The sequence below is a fragment of the Rhinopithecus bieti genome, unplaced genomic scaffold (genome assembly GCF_001698545.2).
Source record: "Rhinopithecus bieti isolate Rb0 unplaced genomic scaffold, ASM169854v2 scaffold_48387, whole genome shotgun sequence".
NCBI classification, from domain to species: domain Eukaryota; kingdom Metazoa; phylum Chordata; class Mammalia; order Primates; family Cercopithecidae; genus Rhinopithecus; species Rhinopithecus bieti.
The window spans coordinates 1,395,028-1,420,627 of NW_016819911.1; the positions used below are offsets into that span (position 1 = coordinate 1,395,028).

General features: G+C 39.3%; 1 protein-coding gene across 1 annotated transcript in view; it reads right to left on the minus strand.

The window, feature by feature from the left end:
* Positions 1-25,600, minus strand: part of PRDM5 (PR/SET domain 5) — a 233,986-nt gene that overhangs the window by 141,010 nt on the left and 67,376 nt on the right. The window contains 1 exon segment of the mRNA XM_017859310.1: positions 14,176-14,298. Coding sequence (XP_017714799.1) covers positions 14,176-14,298 — 123 coding nt within the window.

A 25,600-nucleotide genomic window follows, 5' to 3' on the forward strand; every position in this document is an offset into this window, starting at 1 on the left:
CTTGGGGCACTCCCAGGTCTGGGCTCCCTGAAAGGCTGCAGCTCTTCTCTCCTTCTCTTCACTGGCAATGTGGCAAGCAAGGAGCAGGTCTCAGTCTTGTTTGTGATACAGCTCTTTTAGCCTCGCCATTCGGCGGCTCCTCAATTCTTGTCCTGTGACCAGGAAAAACGAGGTATACAAACAAGTAGAAGGTGAGCAAGATGAAGAGGAACTTCATTGAGCAACAGTACAGCTCAGAGGAAACCTGCAGGTTTTCTTTCCACAGGCAGGGTATACCAACGAGCATTCAGCTGCTAGCAGAGAAAGTAACTCTTCTGTGCTAGGCAAGTCATCATAGCAAGCATTCAGTTCTCAGCAGAGACAGTAGCTCCTCTCTGCAGCTGGTCATTCCATCATATGCTCTGCTCTGGCTGAGTCTGAGGCTTTTATGGGCCTCGGAGGGGAGGAAGTGTGCACTCACTGGTCCACTGGCAGTCATGGGCAGGCCCAGAAAAGGCACCACAAGTTCCCATTCTGGTCGACTGGACCGTCAGCCTGGCCCCCAGCCTTCAGGCACTCCCTAGCCTGAAGGTGGGGCCTCACCGAGGACCTGCCTCCTTTCACCCAGGAGCCTATCTGCCTCCTGCCACCCTCCATGAAGCCCAGGTGCTTGTGCCAAGGTGCACCTGCAGGCCACACTGAGCTGCCTTCAGCTCCGCATCGGTTTCCAACCCCCCCACACTCATTGGTGCCTAAAGTCTGGAGGGGGGCCAAGGCAGCAGGCAGCTCGTGTGTCAGCACTGCCCCAAGTGTATGCACCCCCAGCCGGGCTGTGACAGCACCTGGGCTCAGCCCCACATTGCTCTGAGATCAGAGCAGGTACTCACAGCTGGGAGAAGCCAGGCAACGGGAGCAGGCACTTCAGAGCCTGCAAGCAGCATAGGGAGGCCTGGGTCCACAGCGCCAACTTGGGTGGCTGCAGCTGCATCTGGGAGGGTGCGGCTGCTACCTGCTCCTGGCTCCCACTGGCTCCATGGAGCATGCAGTCCCAACTGTGCCCCCTCACACCCTGGGGCAGGGCTCCAGGTTCTCACTAGGCCAGGGCCAGCATTTGGGGTAGAAGTGACATTGCCACAAGCTCCCCCCATTGTCCCTGTGCTCAGGGACAGCCTGGGGCTCCCCCTCATTTGGCTCAGGGCCCTGCCTGGGGAGGGGCTCCTCTGGAAGTGCATCACAGGCCCTAGGCCCAGCCATTAGAAATGTCAGGCTTGGCAGTCACCCCAATGCGAGGTGGACTCCATGGACATGGCCCTGGACAGCCCCATGCAGAGGCTCCTCCCAAGGCATAGGAACCCAGCAACCTCGGCGGGGTGGGTGCAGGAGCTGCCTGGCTGGTCGGGTCCTCAAAGCAGGTACTGCTCCCATTTCCCACCTCAGACCCAAAAAGTGTGGCCCCAGCTCCGTGACCCAGGCCCAGTCCCTTTACCCCATGGGCAAGCATAGCACCACTCCAGGCCCAGCTTCATCTCAGGGCCCCTCTCTGCCCAATCCAGGACCACAACATGGGGCCCCTCTGTCCATCGCAGGTCACAACTCTGCCCATGATGGGCCTGGCAGGCGACCCAGCCTGACCACATCATGGTGGCCCCTAGGGCGGCAGGCCGTAGGGGACTGTGCCTTCTCCCCATACCCTCCCTGCAGTGGCTGGCATGACGGCAGTGGCCACTCCAGACAGCCCTCCACTGCCATCACTATGAGAATCTAATGCCACTGCTGCTCGGACAGGAGGCAGAACTCAGGAAGTAATTCTCGGTCACCCATGGCTCACCTCCAGCTGTGCAGCCAGGTATGGGTCTATGGCACAGCAGTTGGGGACCCCGGTGAAAAAGACTAGAACTTATTCCTCCTATCTTGCTGTAATTTTGTATCCTTTAACAAATCTCTCCCTATTCTTGTCTTTTTTAAATCATGTGAGATTTCTATGGTGACTAAGACTCAATCAAGGATGATCAGATTAAAGTTTAAGGTAACATTTTCCTAGATTTTGTGACATAGCAGACTTCTCAAAATTATCAGAGTGAAATATCCTTGGCTGAAATATCCTTGGCTTAATTTGTTATACAAATTACATTGAGTACAGTATATAAAGTACAAGATAATTTTTACACCTTCTTTTGAGTAGTGAATTCAGTGACAGAATGCAGAACTTCACATTTTACTTTGTATTGCTCAACAGTAGTTGAACCTTTTATGACAGTCTATTCAGGCACTGGATATAGTACAGTTTTCTTTGAATAGAAATTTCCCTAGACTACTCAACTTCCATTGATAAAGACTTACGTGTGGCTAATTCTACTGTTTTGTGTTGTATCCATTACATTTACTTCACTTTGTAATTTGTTTATTGACTTCTTTAATGCCAACCATTAAAAAAAATTCAAAACTTACCATAAAACATATATCCAATTTTGAAACACAAAAACAAAGTCATTTCCTTCTTTCTGTTCATACACCAAAAATCTTGCCTGGCAACAAACAGTATATGTGCTTATTCTGAATGTCTAGATTTTAGTTTTAACACTTCAAAAGTACACACCACACACACCCACACACACACGTACACGGTTGTTAAATTTCCTCCTCTGATAAGTGAGCTTCTATGTTGTTTGCTTGGCTCCATATATAACAAGGGTTTCATTATATTTTCTAGTGACTAACATTCTTAAGATTCTTCTTTTTAATTTCTACTGTACCTCTTAAATTTTGTAATGATATAGCACAGTTCCAGTATATTTAGTGCAATATTGATTAATTCACAAATACTAAAATTTCATTATTACATTTGTTAGGTATAATTTGAAAGCACCCTACCACTTCATAGTAAATACTTCTTTTCTCAGTAGCCTTAGCTATTTAATTATTCTATATCCTAGTTTTCTGAGTGAGTCCAGACTGAACTCTCTGGTTGTTAATCAACAGAGTATCTGAATTAAAGGCTCTGCTTGTCTGTGGTTATATCTGTAAAAAGACTTTTGACAGTAACGATGAGGTACTGTTGGCTGCACAGCAGTCTGGCTAAGATAAAACTACTTAGCAGTAGACTGAAATGTGTACACACATACAAGTAGATACTCAGCACTCACAGAGTAAAAATGTGACACTTTGCCAGACCAAATACTCACATGCACATATACTGCAGGCCAGAGTTCAAGCGGAAGCGTTTGCTTTCTGTTATTTTAAAGGAAACAGATGTAAGCCTTTTCCCAAGTGACAAGGTACATTCAACTAGGTGTACCACATCAGGAAAGAGGCAGAAGAGCTGCCAAAGGAGGCCAGTTCAATAAGCACTTACTGAGCCCCCACTAGACGCAATGAATACTGGGAAATAAACATAACTGACACAAACGCCGTTCTTGAGAAATTCAGTCTAGTGATAGAGACGACAATGTAAATAAATAGTTTACCTAAGTGTCATCATGATATTAAGTATTTTGCATTTCAATTCTAGGAGCCTTGGGAATTTTTCAAATTAACTATTTTAAAATGTTTTAAATTTTAAAAGTTTTTAAATTATAGTGATAATTTAATCTAAATATGAAATGTAAGATTTGCCACTTTTCCCCCAGGACAACTTCATGGAATTTCTATCTTCAATTCTACTTCACACTTTCACTATCACCAATCCTGTTACAACCAAAAGCCCCAAATCAACGAGGGAACAAACATTCTTCAGCCCTCTAGCCTTCTTTCGGTTAATGTTACAGAGGTAGGCTTTGTTAGGTCACTAAAATACGGAAAGAATATGAGTCCCATAAGGCTATGATTTCTAGGGACACAACTTTCCAATATCCAGCATTACCCATTCTGCAAAAACATCTGAGAGCAGGCAGAATTCAGAGGATTTCTATAAGAAACAGTCAGTCAGCTGGGCATGGTGGCTCACACCTATAATCGCAGCACTTTAGGAAGCTGAGGCAGGCAGATCTCTTGAGATCAGGAGTTTGAGACCAGCCTGGCCAACATAGCTGGTGAAATCCTGTCTCTACCAGAAATACAAAAATTAGCCAGGCATGATGGTGTACACCTGTAATCCCAGCTACTCGGGAGGCTGAGGCAGGAGAATAGCTTGAACCTAGGAGGCAGAGGTTGCAGTGAGCCGAGATTGTGCCATTGTATCACTCCAGCCTGGGCAACAGAGGAAGACTCTGTCTCAAGATAAGTTAATTAATTTATTTAATTTAATGCCAATGTCCTCCACAAGACCGCTATAAATGAGCACATAAATGGTGTTCTATAGGCCAGGCATGGTGGCTCACGCCTGTAATCCCAGCACTTTGCGAGGCCAAGGCAGGAGGATCACTTAAGCACAGGAGTTCAAGGCTAGCCTGGGCAACGATGCAAGACCCCATCTCTACTAAAAAATTTAAAAAGTAGACGGGCATGCTGGCACATGCCTGTGGTCCCAGCTACTTGGGAGGATTCCTTGAACCCAGGAGATGGAGGCTGCATGAGCCACGATCAGGCCACTGCATGCTGGTCAACAGAATGAGATCCTGCCTTAAAAAAAAAAAAAAGGAAGAAGAAGAAAAAGAAAAGAAAATTAAGAAAGAATCAACCTGCACAAAACTTTCTTCTTCAAAAAAGCTGAAAAGTGGTTTGGCACAAACATACAAGCATAATTATTTTAATCCTATCCCTAGGGTCATCAAGTCACTACATCTAATAAAGATCTCAGCACACAGTACAGTAAGACTTCTTCCCCACAGAGCATTTCTTGTGTCTATAAAGTCCTTATCTTTCCAAAGAGGAGAGTGGCCACAGAACACAGTAAGCACAATGTCATCCACAGTAAATAGTACTGCAGTGGCCTAAGAGGATGCTTCCCATGCACCTAACCACAGAGGAGCTCAGGAGCAGGGTGCATAGGCTGCTGCGGCCACTGTGGGGCAGGCTCACTGGATTCAGTCACTCCACACAGCAGATTGTCTCTTGAGTGGTGGATAATTACTGATAAGTCTTCTATATGCACAGAATTATACTAGATACTCTGGGAAAGCTTTATAAGAAATAAAACAGATTTTATTTTGTTTCATATACAGACGATATTATAAAGACAAAAACTACAAACCTGGCAAGGGGTGGTGATAATGAAAATTTCAGCTTACTATATCAGCACTTACAGGCGTACTTTGTTTTTCTGCACTTTGCTTTATCGTGCTTCATAGACATTGCAGATTTTACAAATTAAAGGATTGTGGCAACCCTACATCGAGCTAGTTTCTTAGAGCCATTTCTCCAACACCATGTGCTTACTTCATGTCTCTGTTACTTTTTGCCATATTTCTAACCTTATTATTATTATTGTGCCTGTTAGGATAACCTGTGACCTGGGGTCTTTGGTGTTACTATTGTAATTGTTTAGGGGGCCACCATAAACCACACCTATATAGTGGCAAGCTTAACTGATAGTGTGTTCTGACTGCTCTACCAGTGCCCCTTCCCCCATCTCTCTCTCTCTCCTCAGGTCTCCCTATTCCCTGAGACACAACAATACTGAAATTAGGTCAATTAATAACCCTACAATGGCCTCTAAGCATTCAAGTGAAAGAAACAGTCATGTCTCTCACTTTAAATCAAAAGCTAGAAATGACTAAGCTTATGAGGAAGGCATGTCAAAAGCTGAGACAGACTGAAAGCTAAGCCACTTGGGCCAAACAGCCAAGTTATAAATTCAGTGGAAAAGTTCTTGAAAGAAATTAAAAGTGCTACTCCAGTGAACACACAAATGATAAGGAAAGTGAAACAGTCTTATTGCTGATATGGAGAAAGTTTGAGTGGTCTGGATAGAAGATCAAACCAACCACAACACTCTCTTAAGTCAAAGCCCAGACTAGAGCAACGCTCTAATTCTATCCAATTCTGTGAAGGCTGAGAGACAAGGAAGCTGCAGAAGAAAGGTTGGATGCTAGCAGAATTATGAGGTCTAAGGAAAGAAGCCATCTCTATAACACAAAAGTTCAAGGTGAAGCAGCAAGAGCTGATGGAGAAGCTGTAGCAAGTTATCCAGAAGATCCAGCTAAGATATTGATAACTAAGAAAACTGGCTACACTAAACAACGGATTTTCAATGTACATGAAATAGTTCTATTGGAAGAATATACCATCTAGAATTTTCATGGCAAGAGAGTTGACACCTGGCTTCAAAGCTTCAAAGGACAGGTTGACTCTCTCGTTAGAGTCTAATGCTGCGGGTGACTTTACGTTGAAGCCAATGCTCACTTACCATTCAGAAAATCCTAAGACCCTTAAGAATTGTGCTAAATCTACTCTGCCTGTGTTTTATCAAGGGAATAACCAAGTCGGGATGATGGCACTGTCATCTGTTTACTGCATGGTCTACTGAATATTTTAAGCCCACTGCTGAAAACTACTGCTCATTTGAGAAATTCCCTTCAAAATAATATTGCCATTGACAAGGCACCTGGTCACCCAAAAGCTCTGATGGAGTGTTCAAGGAGATGAATGTTTTAATTCCTGCTAACACAACATCCATCCTGCAGCCCATGGATCAAGGATAAATTTCGACTTTCAAATATTATTTTTGAAACACACTTCATAAGGCTATTGCTGTCATAGTGATTCCTCTGATAGATCTGAGCAAAGTAAACTGAAAACCTTCTGGAAAGGATCAACATTCTAAATGCCATTAAGAACATGTGTGATTCATTAGATAAGAGCAAAATATCAACACGAACAGAAGTTTAGAAGTCGATTCCAACCCTCATGGATGACTTTGAGGTGTTCAAAACTTCAGGAGAGGTAACTGCAGATATGATGGAAATACCAAGAGAACTAACTAGACTTAGAAGTGGGGCCTGAAGATGTGACTAAATTGCTGTAATCTCAAGATAAAACTTATATATATATGAGGAGTTGTTCCTTACAGATGAACAAAGAACATAGTTTCTTTAGATGGAATCTACTCCTGGTGAAGATGCTGTCAACATTGTTGAAATGACAGCAAAGAATTTCAAATGACATAAACTTATCTGATAAAGCAACAGCAGGGTTTGAGAAGACTGACTCCAATTTTTAAAGAAGTTCTACTGTGGATAAAATGCTATCAAAAAGCAAAGCATGCTACATAGAAACCTTTTGTGAAAGGAAGAGTCAATTGATGCAGCAAACTTCATTGTTGTCTTATTTAAGAAATTACCACAGCCACCCTAGCCTTCAGCAACCACCACCCTGATCAATCAGCAGCCATCAACATCAGGGTAAGACACTTCACCAGCAAAAAGATTCTAACTCATCAAAGGCTCAGATAATCATTAACACATTTTAGCAATAAAGTATTCTTTAAAGGTATGTATATTTTTTAGACATAATGCCACTGCACACTTAATAGACAATGGTATAGTGTAAATATAACCTTTACATGCCCTGTGAAACCAAAGATGGTATGCTGTTTCACTGAGATACTCACTTTCTTGGAGTGAACTGGAATGAAACTCAGAGCATCCCCAGGTGTGTAGAAGCTAAGTGTTTTGCATATGTTATCTCATTTAATGTAGTCCTCACAAAAATCCAATGAAGTAAGCATTATTACAATCAACTCATGAAGAAGAGCGGTTTTAAAGGTTATTTTTACTGCTATGAAGGCAAGAGCTAGATCATCTTTTCAGTCATAGTATCTCCAGTGCTTGGCATTGCGCCTGGCACATAGCAGATGCTCCGTAGTTATGGGTTGAATGAATGAGTTAAGTAACTTGCTCAGCCAGCAAAAGTCAGAGCCAGGGATCTACTTCAAGTCCTTTAGACAACAAAGCTCATGCTCTTTCTACTGCTTGAAACTGCCTTTCTTAATATTATCCAAACCGGGTTGGGTTCTGCATTCCTTCTGATTCTGTATCAAGTGCTTGCCTTTGCATTTACTCTAACCTTATTCCATCCATACATAAAGCAAATTCTCCCCATTGATCACTGTTGTAGCTTGAAGATGGATGTCTCAACCCCTAGGATGTCTCAACTCCTGGTATCCAGACCATCGTGTAGTCCTTTCCTGCACTGTGCCAAGGTTGGCCTGCGTGACTAATAGTATTCAATAGAAGTGATGCTATGGAATGTTATTTCCAAGATTAGGTTATAAACGGTTGCAGCTCTCCCTTTTCTCTCTTTCTCTCTCTCTCTCTTACTTTTGCTCTCACTCTTTCTCATCACCCTTTCTGGGAGAAGCAGGCTGTCAAGTCCTGAGCAACCCCAGGAGAGCCGGTAAAGAATTGAAACCTCCTGCCATGTGAGAGACCCTGGACACAGAATCTCTAGCCCTAATCAAGTCTTCAGAGACTTCAATCAAGTTTTCCCTGGCTGACCACTTGATAGCAACCTCATGAAAGTCCTTGAACCAGAACCCCAGAACCACTCAATAAGTTGCTCCTAAATTCCTGATCCTTACAAACTGTATAAAATCATAATGCATGTTTGTTATTTTAAGTTGTTAAAATTTGGGATAAATTTGTTACACAGCAATGGATAACTACTACAATCATAAATACATACAGATAAGACAGACTAGATGAAAGTCATTCTGAAAAGTAACTCAAAAGTCATATTCTAATAAAAGTGACCAGCAGAATCTTCATATTAGTCAAAGATTAGGTTACAAAAGATTCTGTTTTACTGCTGGGTGGGACATGGATACTGGCAAGCAGGGTTGGTCTTCAATAGAAGTAGAAAACGAAACTTCCTCTATGGTTCCTAGGATGAGAGGCACAGAAAGTCCCACCTAATTAAAAATTTCCCCTACACCCAACCTGACAGACTCTGATTCTGAAATTTTACTACAGTGTATTCTTATAATAAGCTAAAATGAGGCAAGAGGAGACAAAAGGAAAAAGAGACAAGAATAGATGTTGCCTAGGCATGACCTGTATATGAAGAAGAAGCAGGTGCAATGCTTCACAGTGAATTAAGGACAGTTTGGGAACATAAAAAAAGAAATCAAGGAATACATAATATAAATAACTCAAAATACATATTCTAAAATTAGCTTGGTTTGAAAATTTTCAGCAGTTTCAAAAATATCTAATACCAAGTTCAGAAACATGAAAGATTTTTAAGATCTGAATTTATGTTTTAAAAGTATCTCAACTCTAAGGTATTAGAACACAGGAGTTAAAAGAGTGGACAATGATTCAAATCCAACTCAGCCACTCACTCGCTGTGTTGGTCTCAAGCAAGTTACTTAGATGCTCTTGTGGGTCAGTATCCTTATTTGACAAAGGAAGATGAAAATTATATAATAATATCTTTCTCATACAGTCACAGTAAATAGTTAATAAATACATTAATAAATGAATAACTGCTTACTGGCATGCAGTAACCATTCAGTGTTAGCTGCCATCATCATCATTTTAAGGATCAACACAGATTTCAACTTTACTACTATATATAACTTAAGAATATTCCTATAAATACATATATGCCCTGTCAATAAACTACAAACTTAATGAAAATAATATTGATAAGTAATAAAATTCCCCCACATAAGACCAAAGTAGAGTAGGTATTTATAACCTCACGGGACCAATTGCTTGCATTTTTACTTTAGTTTAAAATTTTACACTAATAAAATACAAATACATACCTTACTGGAAGATAACCTATTAAAAGATAGATCTGTAAGTTATTTAAGTGTTATTTTTATGCTATCATTGAAAAAAATCACTAGACAGTTATACTTCACCATTTTGTGACAGATTCAAAAAAAACTGTAAAAATGCCATCTGTATAAATCTGGTACGAAAAAACAGAAATAGGAAAGATAGAGAACTGGAAAAAAAACATAATTTTGCATATAAGTAGTAAATCCTTTGGGTATTTATTTTTGTTGGTTGCTTAGTTGGTACTGCTGCTATTTGAATTCTGTATCAACATTATTTGTTACTCCTATGGATCTTGGTAGCTTAGTGACAATGGAGAATGTCTTATCTGTGCTTGAAAAACAAAATTGCTTTTCTCTTTAGAGAACCACATGTGATTTTCCAGTTCTGACATATTTAAATTTCACATGTCACCAGAGACGACCTCAGGAAAAATTGCCTATGACTATCCATCCTCAGGCAAGGCAGAGAAAGGAGGTTCAATAATCTGTGACAAAATAACTGCTGGTAATGAGGATTCTAAACTGACAGCAGAATTGGGGCAGAGCTGTGAGAACATCTTGTCTCAATACCCAGTGCCTTCAAACCTCATTTAGACCATCCTTACATCCTGATACCCCTCATGAAGAGAACCAGGACCCAAATGTTTTTATCTTTTTATGTAAATTGATAATGTATGGCAAACAGTCCCAGGAAAGACATGCCTGAAAACATGTGCTTAAGAAAATGAGATGCAGCACTCCATCTCTGAAATGTTCAAATAATTAATAGTTTCAACTGTAAGTGGCATAAAATATTCATTTTCTATCAAAAGATCAGAAATTTTTAAGAGCCTGCAAAACACTAACTAGGTCAAAACATTTTAAGCTACATATACATTTTTTCCTTTAGTGCAACAAAATTAGCATTTAATAAGAATCGCCTGCTTCTTATGGAACTTAAGGACATTTTAGTTCATTTTAAGCCACAACTTTCACATTTAGAATTTTCTAGCCATAGTTGGAAACCTTTCAGAAGTCTGAACATACAGTTAAACGATTATTCTGAAAAGTGTGCATGTGGGAAGAACTGTTTGCTTACTAGATCCTTCTTTGATAATACAAATACTTAAGTCATCATTTCCAAAGTAAATTTTCCAAAATCAAATAAATTGCAAAACTAGAAATATAATCACGTCTCCAAGAAGGAGTTCCAATCCTCTGCCAAAACAGACCTCAACTTCATAATCCCTTGTCCAAAAAAGTTGGACCAAGTATTGACGTTTTCCACCAAGCAAGCCACATAGTCACAAATGTTTCTCATTTACTCCACTCCTGGGATATACAGCTGAAATAAAAAATTTCCTGAATACCCTAAATTTCAGATGCAATTTGCAATGCAAGAGATTCATAATGTTATGCAGGAAACATCGTGATCTCACCAACTCAATGTTTCTGGAATGCAATCTTTAGGAGGTCATTCCAACCAATTAGAAGGCTGACATCTCTTTCAGCCATGTGACCCAACTATTATGCTCTCTGCCCTTAGCTCAGATGTGATTTTGAACCCTCAGCAATCCTCTACTCCAGCTACTGTTCAAAATAAGAATGATGTTACCTCAAGGGAGCTAACAAAGATCCCTATTGTAATCTATGACAAAAAACATGGTAGCAGTGCACTGCATCCCCATTAAGAAAGTGCAAAACAGTGTTAAAAGAAATGAAAGCCACAGTCTTTGCTCTGCACCAAAAGCCTCTCAGAGTGGCCTCTGAACACACTTAGATTCTAATTCAAGAGCGAAATTTCAGAGAGTCTACAGTTACATGAGTCCTGTTCTAATCCCCCCTCACTCCCCTTGTTAAGTCATTAATAATTTCTTGGAGTACCTGTCATCTTCTGTGATTTATATTTTCTTTCAAGGAAAAAACACAGTTGATACAGAGGAAGGAAAGTGCTGCATTGAATGTACTAAATGAACATTAAAACTGTAAGTCTTAGACAATGTGATTACTGAAAATGAGCAAAGTGCCTACAACATGATAACATACAGGGCATAGTAGAGTAGCAGAGTAAACGGTGAAAGATCAAGGTATAAACACTTACCGACATTGTTTTCTATTAACTAAAGGGATCATTACAAGCAAGATGTTCAGTTAAGGGGAACTCCTAAGCAAGTATTACCTAAGGGAATATAAGACAAAACTCACATAACACTTTGTAAGTTTAGGCAAAGAAAGAGACCTACTGATTCTACAGAAATAATAGGCAATAGGGAGACATTTCTCAAACTGAAGGAATTTGGAGAAGGCTTAAAATCATTATTTATACCTAAAAAGAGAAACAATCTAGCATAAATAACATCCTCCACAATCACAATGATGAAGAACCTACCAAAACAATGGATTGGCTTAAGGTAAACTCCTGGCTCTACAGGCAATTTTGATAATAGTAACATTTACAAAGAAACAAACTGAGTCTATAAATGAAAATATTGATATAAATGATGTTCTCATGAGATGAGTTTGCCTCAGAAAACCATGACAAAATATAAAAATACGTGGAAAAAAAAATAATGTCTACATGTCAAAAAAGAAAAAAAAAACAGATCAGTTCAAACTTGTGGTTGGATCAATGGCCATTATGAATAATCGGAAAAGTAGCTTGAATATCTCTGGCTGCCAGAGATCCTATTTTTCCATCTTACCTCAGCTGTTTAGTAAGAGTCATCTCTCATGTATCCATGCAAAAAGGGACCGTAATCACATTGATTATCTAATACTTATTTGTACTGAAAAAAAATTGGTTAGATGACATTAGGAAATTAAATAGTCTGGATGACTGCTAGTTACTTTAAAACTTAATTCTGTGCATTTTTCTTCTTGCTACTATTGATTTTATACTGAAAATTGAATGAAATCAGTGTAATGTCAACCAATTGTCAAACTATCAGAATTTCTATGAATAAATGACCACATGTATATGAAGTTTCTTGAACAGTGTACATGGTAGATTCTCAAATACTATTCATGTCTTATTCTTTTCCTTTCCCCTCTTACTTTTGCCAACCATAGCTTTACTTCCTCTTCCAAAGTTTAGGATCCAGAAAGATGAGCTTTCACATGTAATCAGTCAATTATCTGCCAGAATTTAATGTTTCCTTATACTTTTGGTCATCTGATCAATGTGTTTTAAATATAGGGCCCCTCTAAAAACTGCATCATTTTCTCTTCTTGCCTTAATTTCCACTGAGGGATCACCTAAGTTTAACTCATAGTTTGTATCAAAACCTAATATTTTGTCCAGCAGTATGCTAGGATACAGGGAAATAGAATTCAATAAAACATAGTTCTCACCAGTGATGGTTAATTTTATATGTTAACTTGACTAGGCTACAGGGTCCCAGATAGTTGATCAAACATTATTCTGGGTGTTTCAGAAAAGATTAACATTTAAATCAGGAGACTTGAATAAAGTATATTGCCCTCCATAATGTGGGTGGGCCTCATCCAATCATGCTGAGTCCTGAATCGAACAAAAGACTGACCTACCCAAGAGTAAGAGAGAATTCTCCTAACAGCCTGCAACCTGGAGCACTGGCTCTTCTTGCCTGATGGGTTTCCAAGTGGGATATCAGCTCTTCCTGGTTCTACAGCAGCTTCTGGCCATTGGACTTAAACTAGAACATCAGCAATGCAGATTTTAAACTTACCAGCTTCTATAATCATATGAGCTAATCCCCTATTTTATCTATACCTATATATACATACATATATAAACATATACATACACATATACACACATATACAAACACATATACACACACACAACCATATACATACATACGTGTGTGTGTATATATATATATATCTTTTTATACTAAAAAAAGGATATATAAGGATATATCCTTTTTTCTTGGAGCCATAGTCTTGCTCTGTTGTGCAGTTTGGAGTGGAATAGCATCTTCATGGCTCACTGCAGCTTTGACTCCTGGGCTCAAGTGATCCTACCACCTTAGCCTCTCAAAATGCTGAGATCACAGACGTGAGCCACTGCACCTGTTTCTCTGGGAAAACCTGACGTGAGCCACCGCACCTGTTTCTCTGGGAAACCCTGACTAACACACCACCTCCAACAAGCTCAAAGCCTAGTCATGCGGAATATCCCAAAGTAAACCTTCTCCATAAAGCCTTTCCCAAACACTAACACAGGGTATAGTACTATGAACAAAATAAACTATCAAACAAATAATAATATCAATAAATATTCACTGAATGAAATAAAAGTACCTGAAAGCAAGATCTGCCAAGGACAGTATCAGACTGTGTAATTCATTCCCTCAGGAATTCTCATAAAGTAAGTGCCCTGGTGTTAGTTTACAGCTAGGCTTGCCCTTTCCTACATATGCTGACTAGATGAGATTTCTCTGCTTTTATGAGTTAGTTACTGTTATTTAAAGCAGGTCATTGGGAAATAAATTTAAAACAGGGAGTACAGTTATATATTCATTCATCCCCCCTCACCGTGCACAGCACAAAGCAGCAGCAAATAAGCTCACTTGAATGGCAGCCAAGTTCTTCTGCTCCTGAGATGGTGCTTCATGAACGAAGCGAAGCCAGTTGGAGTGCCGTGGGTTGGTAGCATCCAAAATGTACAAAACTTCTCCCTTACTCCCACGAACCTGAAACATTAAAGGCTCCTGAGTTTACAATGGAAGTCAGAATATTAGCCTTTAAACACATCAAGGTTACGTTTTTTCATAAGTATATACCTTTTTCATTGATAGGTGATAAATAGAAGTTGGAATAACATGCATTCTTCTCTTAAACACATGTACAAATAGAGCCTACTATTTCATTTGGCAGATGTCTAGATGACTCACAATTGCAGTGAACTCTCAGAAACATCCTATGTTGATAGCTGTTTTCTGGTCAAAATTATTTCACTTTGGAGGTACATTCCAGTATATGTATTGCAATCACAATTGTTCAGAGAATAATCATTATTGCAACTTCCCCTTTTCTCTAAAGAGAAGGGTCATACTGCTTATTTCCCAATTGATAGGGGTTGGAACTGAAGCAATCATTTCAATTCCCCTCTGGACCTGCTTACTGAATCATCTCCATAAAAGGAGAACCTGCTCATCTAGCCAGTGGGAATCTGACATCCAGTAAGACAAAATGTCATGCTCTTTACTAGTGAATGTATGAAACAGTCCCATTTTATCCTTCCATGGCCCACTCATGGATTGCTGAGAAGGACGTTGGGATCTCTGGTTTTTGTCTCAGACCATACGCTCTTGCTGCTCGGGCCTACTCTACATTCAACTGGAGAGAGGAGGGGAGTAAATCCCAAAGCAGATAGCCCATTGGACATTCTTGAATCCAAGTTACTTGAAATCTAGTTTCTCCAAAACCCCTGCATTATCAGTTGCTAGGGACTTGCCCATTTTATAAAACTTATATACCAATCACCATTCAACTCTCATTTCATGTTTCTATTCCATTAGAATCTAGAAAAGAAAGGAGAGGAGTGAGTGATGAGCACTCCATATCTCCAACACCAACTAACACAAACATACAGGTTACAAATTCATCTTGGCAGACTTGATAAGAATTCTAGATTTCCAAAATTTTATTTTATAAAATAAAGGACAACCAGTCCCATAAGGTATGTATTTTCATGACACATCTAGACAATCATTTGTTCATTCAACAAATAATTATTAGGTCGTTAATGGCTGAAGGCATCAAGAATCTTTCAGTGAACAAGACAAAACCCCAGACCCCACAGCACTTAGAAGTAAACAAGCATAGAATATAATTTCATGTAAAGATGAGTGCTATGATGACAACTAAAACAGAGTAGGAGAAAATCGAGTACTAAGAGAAGGGCTCTATTCGATGAGGGAAAGCCCTTTGATGAGAGGACCTTAAGAGTTCTAAAGGGAGGGAACAGACCAGAAGAGGGCTAGGGGAAGACTGCTCCCAAGCAGAGGGTATAGCAAGTGAAAGGCAAGGAGAAAGGCCTTGGGTTTGGAAATGAATTAGGTGCTTTCAAAGAACAGTAAAAACGTTAAGAGGCTGGAACAGAAGGAAAAACTGAGAAAGTGGTGGGCGTTGAGATCTAACAGACTGGCAGACACCAGATCATGTGGGGGACCAACAGACCAGGAAGTCACCTAGACAGTTACTTTGGGTAAGTACAGTTATTTTTACCCAAAAAACATTTTAAATACATCTGTTACATGCACTGCAAAAACTGGTATTTCAAGATTCTAATATATAAATACCCAGGAAAGAATACAGTTTGCCTGTTCCTATTATCTGACATACTGCCATGTTTCTCAGACAATTCCTGTTTTCTTAAGTGCCCAAGGATCCTCAATAATTAATGCCAGACCATCACTGGGAAGCAAGAATTTAATTTTTCATATTATAATTTCTAAAAGAGCAATTTAGGACTATAAATACCTCATATTTATATACTTAAGGTGCTTATATGTGAAGCTATGGGAATTTGTAACACTTCTTACTAAATAACAAGCTCTCACTGAAAAGATCTGCTTTGGGAGGTGCCTGAAAATTGTCCTGCCTCCCTACTTACCCTTTAGCTCAGAACACTCACTGCCCACTGAGACATTCCAAAAATGTCCAGAACACTGATACGGTAAAGAGAATGTACACTCTACAACTCTGCCTCAATGGGCATGTCAGTTCACATTTTTTTGGCAGAGTAAACAAATAATTTTAAATATTTTGGATATAAAGTCCTTCCTTTCAGGTACCCTCACAGCAATAGCACCAAAACTGTTTATATTGACAAAAAGCTAAATTAAGCACAGCAGGTGGCAACGTCACCTGATACTTGAAAGAAAAATTTTCTCGGAAGAATTGAAATTGAAAATCTATAACTGATACTGAAATCCACACAACCCAACTAACTTTATGTAGTGAAACACAAATGGGTTTGCCCAGGGCATATCTCAGTTTGAGAGGACAGCACTACTTAGAGAAATTAGTTTATGGCCCTTCTTAATCACACATTTGTCACTCAGTAGTAAGCACAATATACACCAGATGCGTTTAACATTTGGAATTCTTTCTTCAAAGATAAAAACAGAAGAAATATTTCTCTGCGACTTATTATAGTAAGAACATTTGAGTTTTTACCAGGAGCATTGTTTTTTCTTTGTGTATTTCAGCTTTTTCCCAGGCCCTTTGGCCCCAACTATGTTCAATTATTCAGTATTAGCAATTTATTTTCCTTTTCAGTCCATTAGACATATGTACTTCCTGGCTATCACTTTCTCATGCAATATTCCATCTTAAAGGAAATATATAATTTGATTTTATACTAAAATTATTCTGAAATGTATCACTTTTAATACACACAAATTTATGTGCTGATTTACCTTTATTCTCAGAACAACACTATCACATCCAGTAATAGATTACATTACTTACATATTCATATTTGAAATAACTTTCTTTGTTCATTAACAGAATCACTGCCCATTTTATTCCAAATATGCTTACCCAAACAACTTTTAAGTTCTTAGAGAGTCTTTGCTCTCTGGGGCCCACCTGTTTTCTCCAGCTTTCAAGTGGCTGGCCATTTCCTCATTCCACCAGTCTAATCTTCAACACTCCACCAAAGCTGGTAGATTACCTGTGCACACGCCTTTTATCTCACTACCCTAAACACAGCGTTCGCCTTGCTGACATATCATCTGAAAGAGACATCCAAAAGTAATCTAATCCATCTTTCCTCTTCCCAGAGACACCAAATCAAAACAACTCCAGACAACTGGCTATTATTAAAGTCTCCATTTATCAATTTTAATTTCTACTGAACCCTGAGGTAATAAATTGAACATTTTTTAAATCTAAGGAATAAAAAAGATAGAAAATTCCTCCTAGTACCATGTTCCAGCATCTCACTAACTTTTGCTACCGAAGTGTATTATGTTACTGTCAAAACTCAGTCTTCCAAATATCATCTTCTTTTACCTGAATTTTCTTGGAAACAAAGTGTATTTGGTTACCATCCGACTTACAATCATTTTCTGCATACCTGGGGCTAATGATGAACTCGACAGTCTCATCATGTAGTAAAAACCATCTCAGTTCCAAAACCTGTTTGATTGGCACAGGCTTCCCACAATAGTTACACAAAAAGGTTAGCTAAAGTAGGAAACACGTCAGGTATCACACCTGTAATCCCAGCACTTAGGGAGGCTGAGGCGGGCAGATTACCTGAGGTCAGGAGTTTGAGACCAGCCTGGCCAATATATAGTGAAACCCCATCTCTACTAAAAAATACAAAAATTAGCTGGTGTGGTGGTACACACCTATAGTCCCAGCTACTTGGGAAGCTGAAGCAGGAGAATCACTTGAACCCGGGGGGCAGAAGTTGCTGTGAGCTGAGATCGCGCCACTGCACTCCAGCCTGGAAGACAGAGCAAGACTCCATCTCTCAAAATAAAATAAAGTAGGAAAGAGAAAGATACTCTCATGTGAAAATGAAAACTTTCATGCTTCGATGTAATTGTTCATATCTCTATGACTTTGCCACTTCACATTTAATGAAATTATTCCCTTATGGGAACTTGACAGGGTTTAGCCTCTGTTAAATGCTACTGCCATCACTTTTCAAATATCTGAGAAAAAGAATGTGCTGGTCATTGCTACTGTGTATCCGTACCCTTTTTCAGACTAAAAGTTCTCAAAACATTGAATATGTCATAGTTGATTTTGTGTTCCCACCCGGAAAAAGACAGAGGAAATCACAAAAAATCTCAGCTCGATTAGAGAAAACCCTAATGTTTAAATGAAAGAAGAAAGTGGAAACAGAGAGTAGGGAGAGAGATACAAATCTTCTTTCCCTAAACTTAAATATTTTATTTGTTAAACTGGGTCAACTATAGACAGAGAAGCTCAATTATTATTTGGATGGTTAATTTTCAAAGAAGAGTCTACAGTGTTGCTTACTCTATTATTTCCTTCAATAATTTAAATGCCTGAGGAATTTTTCCCTAACTATGTACATTCCATCAAGGTTCCAAGAGCAAAGCCAGTCAGCCAGATTTGCCCCCGAGAAGTGGCAAAATGTAACTGATAGATAAAATTTGATTTAACGTATGGTAAAATTTAATGGCAGCAAATACAGTCAGTTCCAAAAAAGACAGCAATAATATCCTTAATGAGAAAGTACAATACACTATGCTACAGTATTTATTTATTTATTTATTAAATAAAACATATTTACCTTTCTGTCTTTCAACAAGGCTCTTCAAAGAAATTAGTTTTAAGCACTAAAATTTAGAGTATGGATGTCTTTAGAGTTTAAAATGCCATCACATTTTTGTATTTAAATTACAGACATTCTTTCTGCAATTGTTTTTACCTAAGTAAGGCCATATGCCTTGCCTTCAGTGTTTAATTATCCAGACTTCAGGATATCTTTAGGAGCACAAAAAAGCAAGTGTGCTCAAGTAATCAATTCTGACAGCACATTGTTGTCAGATTTAAACCAAAGGGAGACACACTTTCAGAAATCAGCAGCGATCATAGCTAGGAAACTGTAGTGATTTACAGTTTCCAAGAAAAGGGCATGGGATGTCCCCCGCCAATTGTTCAAAGGATTCTCTCTGAAATTACTACTTGCTTGTGTGCTTATGAATACGCACGCGCACACACACACTCACACACACATCATTGTAGCTTATCTACTGATAACTCCCTTCTACCTTCCCTCCCTCTGCCTCCCACCTGCTCATTGCTATCTGATAATCCTAACCCATGGATTCCCCTGCCTTCATATGCGAAAGCAGATGGAGAGGAAATACAGACTTTTACAGATCCCTATTTCTTTAACATCCATCATATAACACATACGAAGTTAATATAAAAGGATTGATGAGAAAATAAAGTCACTTTTGTGACAAATATTTAGATTTCAAGTGGAAGAAAATCATTCTGGAGTGGTAAAGATGCTGAACTAGGAATCAAAAACCTAGATGTCATCCAAGGCTCTGACTACATCACTTTGGGTGAGTGGTTTCCTCTGACTGAACTAAGCCGTGATCACTTGACCTCTAAAATAGGGATAACAGTCTGTGTCCTGTGCATTCACAGAACCTGTGAGAGCATCAGATGAAATAAGATACTTGACAGTTCTTTATATCAATGTGTATTGTTGCAAACATAAGGTATTAGTAAAACGAGGAAACTGGGCCCACAGTGGCTATAGACACCTTAAATATAAACATTCGGCTTTCAATGGCACAGCTGGGACATATATAACGTGTCTTTTTTTTTTTTTTTTTTTTTTTTTTTTTAGAAACAGCATCTCTGTTGCCCAGGCTAGAGGGCAGTGGCACAGCGCCATCATGACTCACTGCAGCCTCAACCTCCCGAGGTCAAAAAATGGTTCTCCCGTGTTAACCTCCCACATAGCTGCGACTGGGACTACAGGTGCATTTCAGCTTGCCCGGCTAATATTTTATTTTATTTTTTATAAAGACAGGGTCTCCCTATATTGCCGAGGCTGGTCTCGAATTCTTGGGCTTAAGCAATCCTCCTGCCTTGACCTCCCAAAGTGCTGGAATTACAGGCATGAGTGACCACACCCAGTCATGTCAACTTTTTCAAGGAACAAACATGAAGGATATCTTAACACTACTCTTCAAATCCAAATACATATGCAAATAGCCTCTAATTGAATATTATAAGGTAATAGCAAACCCAGATGTCATTTTAGCTGTACTGACACACTTACTTATGCCAAACTGAAACACCTTGCTCTGTGACCCACAGCCAGTAACTGCAGCTCTGCCCTCTCAAGGAGTTTTAATTTCTCCTCCATGTATAGCCCTTCAAATTTCTGAAGGCGAGAATCCCTCCTTCTCTATGTTTCTCTTCCACAAAACAAATAACTCCTTCCTTATCGGACATGGTTTTCAGTTCCGTCACTGTCCTGGCTATCCTCATGGGTGCACACAAACTTGTCAAAACCCTCCTAACACAGGACAGAATCCAGCCTGGAAAGGATGATTATGACCTCTGACCTGGGCATTCTTTCTATTGAAGGAGCTTAAAAATCACAAAAGCAATTTTTGGTTGCCACATCTGACATTTAACTGAGATTGCCTTTATAAACAATCCATATTAAGGAAGGTCTCATGATACTGTCAAAGACACAAAGACAAGTGTAACCGAAGAACTTGGTCAGGTTTCTGTAGCTAAGCAAATCCTATACCTGGACAGCTGACCACTCAGAGAAGGAAGCCTGTCATTTGATACAGTCTCAATAAATATTTTATTAACTAAAAGCTCACGCAATGTGTCTTTTCTTTAACTCTCATTGCCTTTATTTCCTTTAAATGTTCAAAAATATTTTATGAGAGATTTAATGTAAAATATTTTAAAGCACTCCACGTCTTTGCCTTTCAAAGTACTTTTAAATTGGGCTAGTTTTTAAAAAAAAACTAAATACCTGACATAAAATGAAAGACATAGTGAAAACCACATCATCTTTTCCACAGCAAATTTATGAAAGTGCCTTAACAGCATAGAAACTGTCCTTTTCTATAGTTTTATGAACCTGTTCAAGCTACTCAGCATTTTGGACACAAAGCTCTTGTTTATGCACATGAAGAAAATAACAACAAAGTGACCGCCCAGTGACCACCTTTTCCCTCGCCCCTTTCCTTGGGAAAAAAAAAAAAAAAAAGAAAAAGAAGAATAAAGTTGAGTTTAACTGACATTAGCTTATTGTACCCATTGTTTTAGGGGTTTTCTGTAAAACATGCAGGTTTTTATGCACGAATGTTACAGCATTTCTCTTAGCTACTTAGTGGCTTATTTGTTTACTTTTTATTTTGTCATTATTGTAAAGCAAGTGACTTCCATAAGCAAAAAGTGTTATTTCACCAAGGTATTAGAAAAAAATAATAAGGCCACCATGTCATCTGACAGTTTGGCAGCATCCATCAGATCCCTCAGCAATGACTCATAAGACTTTAAATCCTGTTAAAGTTTTATGAAGCCTTAGTGATGCCCAATTTTTAATATAGATTTCAAACCTGCATAGACTTCTAGCCTTATAGTCATCAGTAATCTTTTTGTTGTTGTTGTTCACATGGAATCTCGCTCTGTGGCCCAGGCTGGAATGCAGAGGCATAACCTCGGCTCAGTGTAATATCTGCCTCCTGGATTCAAGCAATTCTGCAGCCTCAGCCTCCTGAGTAGTTGGGATTACAGATGTGTACCACTTCACCTGGCTAATTTTTGTATTTTTAGCAAAGATGGGGTTTCGCCGTTTTGGCCAGAATGGTCTTGAACTCCTGATCTCAAATGATTTGCCAGCCTCAGCCTCCCAAAGTGCTGGGATTACAGACATGAGCTATCATGACCAGACTGTAGTCATCTTTTGGAGAATTTCCCCTATAGCATATTAAAAGAGTTTACAAAATTTATTAAATAATAATAAGCTATTTTGGTAGCAAAATTCTAATCATAAAACATGAAATTATTTTAAAGAGTTGGTGGTCGCATATAAAGCAATGGCAATATCCAAGATCCAGAGATCACAGTCTTGATGGTGTTTTTATAAAAAGATGCTTTGGGCTGGGCATGGTGGCTCACACTTCTAATCCCAGCACTTTGGGAGGCCAAGGCGGGCAGATCACTTGAGGTCAGGAGTTTAGAGACCAGCTTGGCCAACATTGTGAAACCCCATCTCTATTAAAAATATAAAAATTGGCCAGGCATGGTGGAACATGCCTGTAGCCCCAGCTACTCAGGAAGCTGAGGTAGGAGAATCACTTGAACCCGGGAGGCGAAAGTAGCAGCGAGCCAAGATCGTGCCACTGCACTCCAGCCTAGGCAACAGAGCAAGACTCTGTCTCAAAAAAAAAGAAAAAAGGATAAAGGAAAAAAAAAAAGGAGAAGATGCTTTGTATCTGAAAACTTCTGTGCAAGGGTTATAGAAATTCTAAATAAGAACATCATGTAGTCCACAGGGAGAAAAAAGTTTTTTTAATCGACTTTTCCTTTGATCTTGATCTCTTAACCCAAATTATTGTCCTAACTGCATAGTTTTCTAAAGCTATTAAAATTGAATCCACCTAAACCATTTAAATCTAACAGTATTCTCCTCCAAATGTACATAACTTGACAGAGAAACCAATCAATGATCTTAGCATAAGAATGAACCTAAGGCAACCAAATACTTCCCAGTTACTAAGGTAATTCTCATAATCATCCAGCAATCATAGTTCTGTGCTGAAAAATTCTAAAAAGTAACATCCTTTCTCAGTAAACATTTACTGAACAACATTTACTATACATTTCTTTATTTGTTATTTTCAAATGTGCTATGAAAGGCCACAGATGACATTTTTGAACACAGTTCCTTTACTCAATTTATGCCTCAGTATGAGGAAGCAGAAAACACAATGTTTACAAAGCTCACAAAGCAATGTACTGATTATCATAAAGGACATACATATGAATTGCATTCATTTCCAAAATGAATTGGTACAGATGGGTGTAAAGTAACATACAGAGCCAGGTCCTGTGGATGGACCAAGATGAAAAGTAAGAGTTACAGCAGAGAAGAGGTGCATTATGAAAAGCTTCCAATAGAGAGGTATGCCTCTAGAACAAACCTAGAAGACCTGAGACTGCCAAAAAGTCCTGCCTGCAAGTTTGGCCTTTGGTGGGCATAGGGGAACTTGGCCCTTAGAGTGTTTCCTGTCAATACTTAACATATCAGGGTGTTTTACTGTACCTAGACTACGTGTGTAAACAATATGGGTTATGTTGAACACCTGTCTTCCTTCTGGAAGTCTGGAATTTTGGTATATCCTAGGGAGAAGGTGCCTATGAGTTTCTAATAAAAATCTTGGGCATTGAACGTTTAATGGGCTTCCTTGTACAGAAACATCACACACATGTGGCTGCGTTTTTATTTGTGGGCAAAGAGTACGCTCTGGCCAAATGCAGTAGCTCACGCCTGTAATCTGTGCACTTTGGAAGGCCAAGGAGGGTGAATCGCTTGAGCTCAGGAGTTAGAGACCAGCCTGCACAACATGGCAAAACCCTGTCTCTACTAAAATTACAAAAAATATCTGTTTATAGGTAGAACACACCTATAAACCGGCTACTTGGGAGGCTGAGGCATGAGAATTGCTTGAACCCAGGAAGTGGAGGCTGCAGGGAGCCGAGATTAGGCCATTACACTCCAGCCTGGGTGACAGAGCAAGACTCTGTCTGAAAAAATAAATAAATAAATATATATATATATACACACACACACACACACACACACATACACATACACACACACATATATATGTATATATATATTTGCTCTGTGTGATCCTTCACGGGAGGGAGAGAGCATAAGGAAAACTGCACACAGGTTCCTCCAGACTCTGCCTGTGTCTTTTCCCTTATGATAGGGCTGTACACACCTACTATGTACTCGAAGAAACCTTAGTCACGAGTACAACAATGGGCTGAGTCCTGTGAGTCCTTCTAGAAAATCAAGTGTTGGGGCAGTGTTGGGAACCTTCAACACACAAGGTGAACTTAGTTCCATGTGCTGAAAATGGGATACACATTTGCAAACAGGAGAGGCAGAGGGTCATTTCAAGATTAACAAAGTTTTATCATACAAATATTTAACTTACAGAAATTAAACTATACCAATTCAACCAAAGCATTAAAAAAATGAGAAAAAGCAAAGAAAGAAAATAAATTGAAATAATAAAGACCTTTCCTTTTGTGGCCAAAACAAACCAACTCCATCTAGTGATCAAATAAGGAAGAATAATCAGGAGTAATTGTAAGAAATTATTGCCTTATAAATTGGCTTCAGAATCTAAGTTTTGCAAACAGGTGAATCCACTATAGAGAAAATTAAAACAATGAAAGAATGGTAAAGTAACTTAATCATTTAGTGTGGAGAGGACATAATGAACGATAGAAGTAAATCTGGCTAGGAAGATGCAGTTAGTCAGGATGACAGGACTCAAATTTTGTGGCTGGAGCAGCAAAATCAAAGCAATAACAGGAAATAAATGGTGACTGTATGAATTAGGATATTCTGTCCTCCAGCTAACAGAAATTTCAATGGCTAAGGCTAATCTGGGGCCACCCCTATAGGGCATTAGCTTCTCAGTAATAATACACTGCTGCATGGAGGAAGGGTGGAAACTCTGCCAATATCTCGATTCAACTGCGAAAGATGAAGGGGAATAGATGATGGGTGACCAACAACCCTAATGTGCAGTATGAATTGTGTGTGGAGAGAAAGTTCTGCGAAAGGTGAAAGAACTAAACAGATTATGACAATAAATGTATTAATTTATTAATTTACATCTTAGGAGATAAGGGGAGAAGGGTAAGGATAGGAAGTACTGATTTACAGGCCTTGAACATAAAGTTGATATCTGACACCTAAAAAGCACAGTATCGAAGATTAAAAATCAGACAGACCGATATTCTAGACAATTTTAATCCAAGGCAGGTGAAATCAGGACAGGCAAACTTAACGTAACTAAAGAAAAGAATAAAAACACAAAATTAAGAAAGATTGATGTTACATGCAATCAAAGAGGAACACAGAAAATCCTTTCCAAATCCTCTTCCACACTTCCAGCAATCAGATAGGCTGGCGGAGGATTCCCAACTCTCCCATCTCCCAGTAGTGTCATCATACAGTGGATCAGTATCAGAAAGGGTGATTTACAGAAAATTCTTTAAGTTAAGGAGCGTTTAGAAAAATTATTCTCGGCCGGGCACGGTGGCTCAAGCCTGTAATCCCAGCATTTTGGGAGGCCGAGACGGGTGGATCACGAGGTCAGGAGATCTAGACCATCCTGGCTAACATGGTGAAACCCCGTCTCTACTAAAAAAATACTAAAAAACTAGCCGGGCAAGGTGGCGGGCGCCTGTAGTCCCAGCTACTCG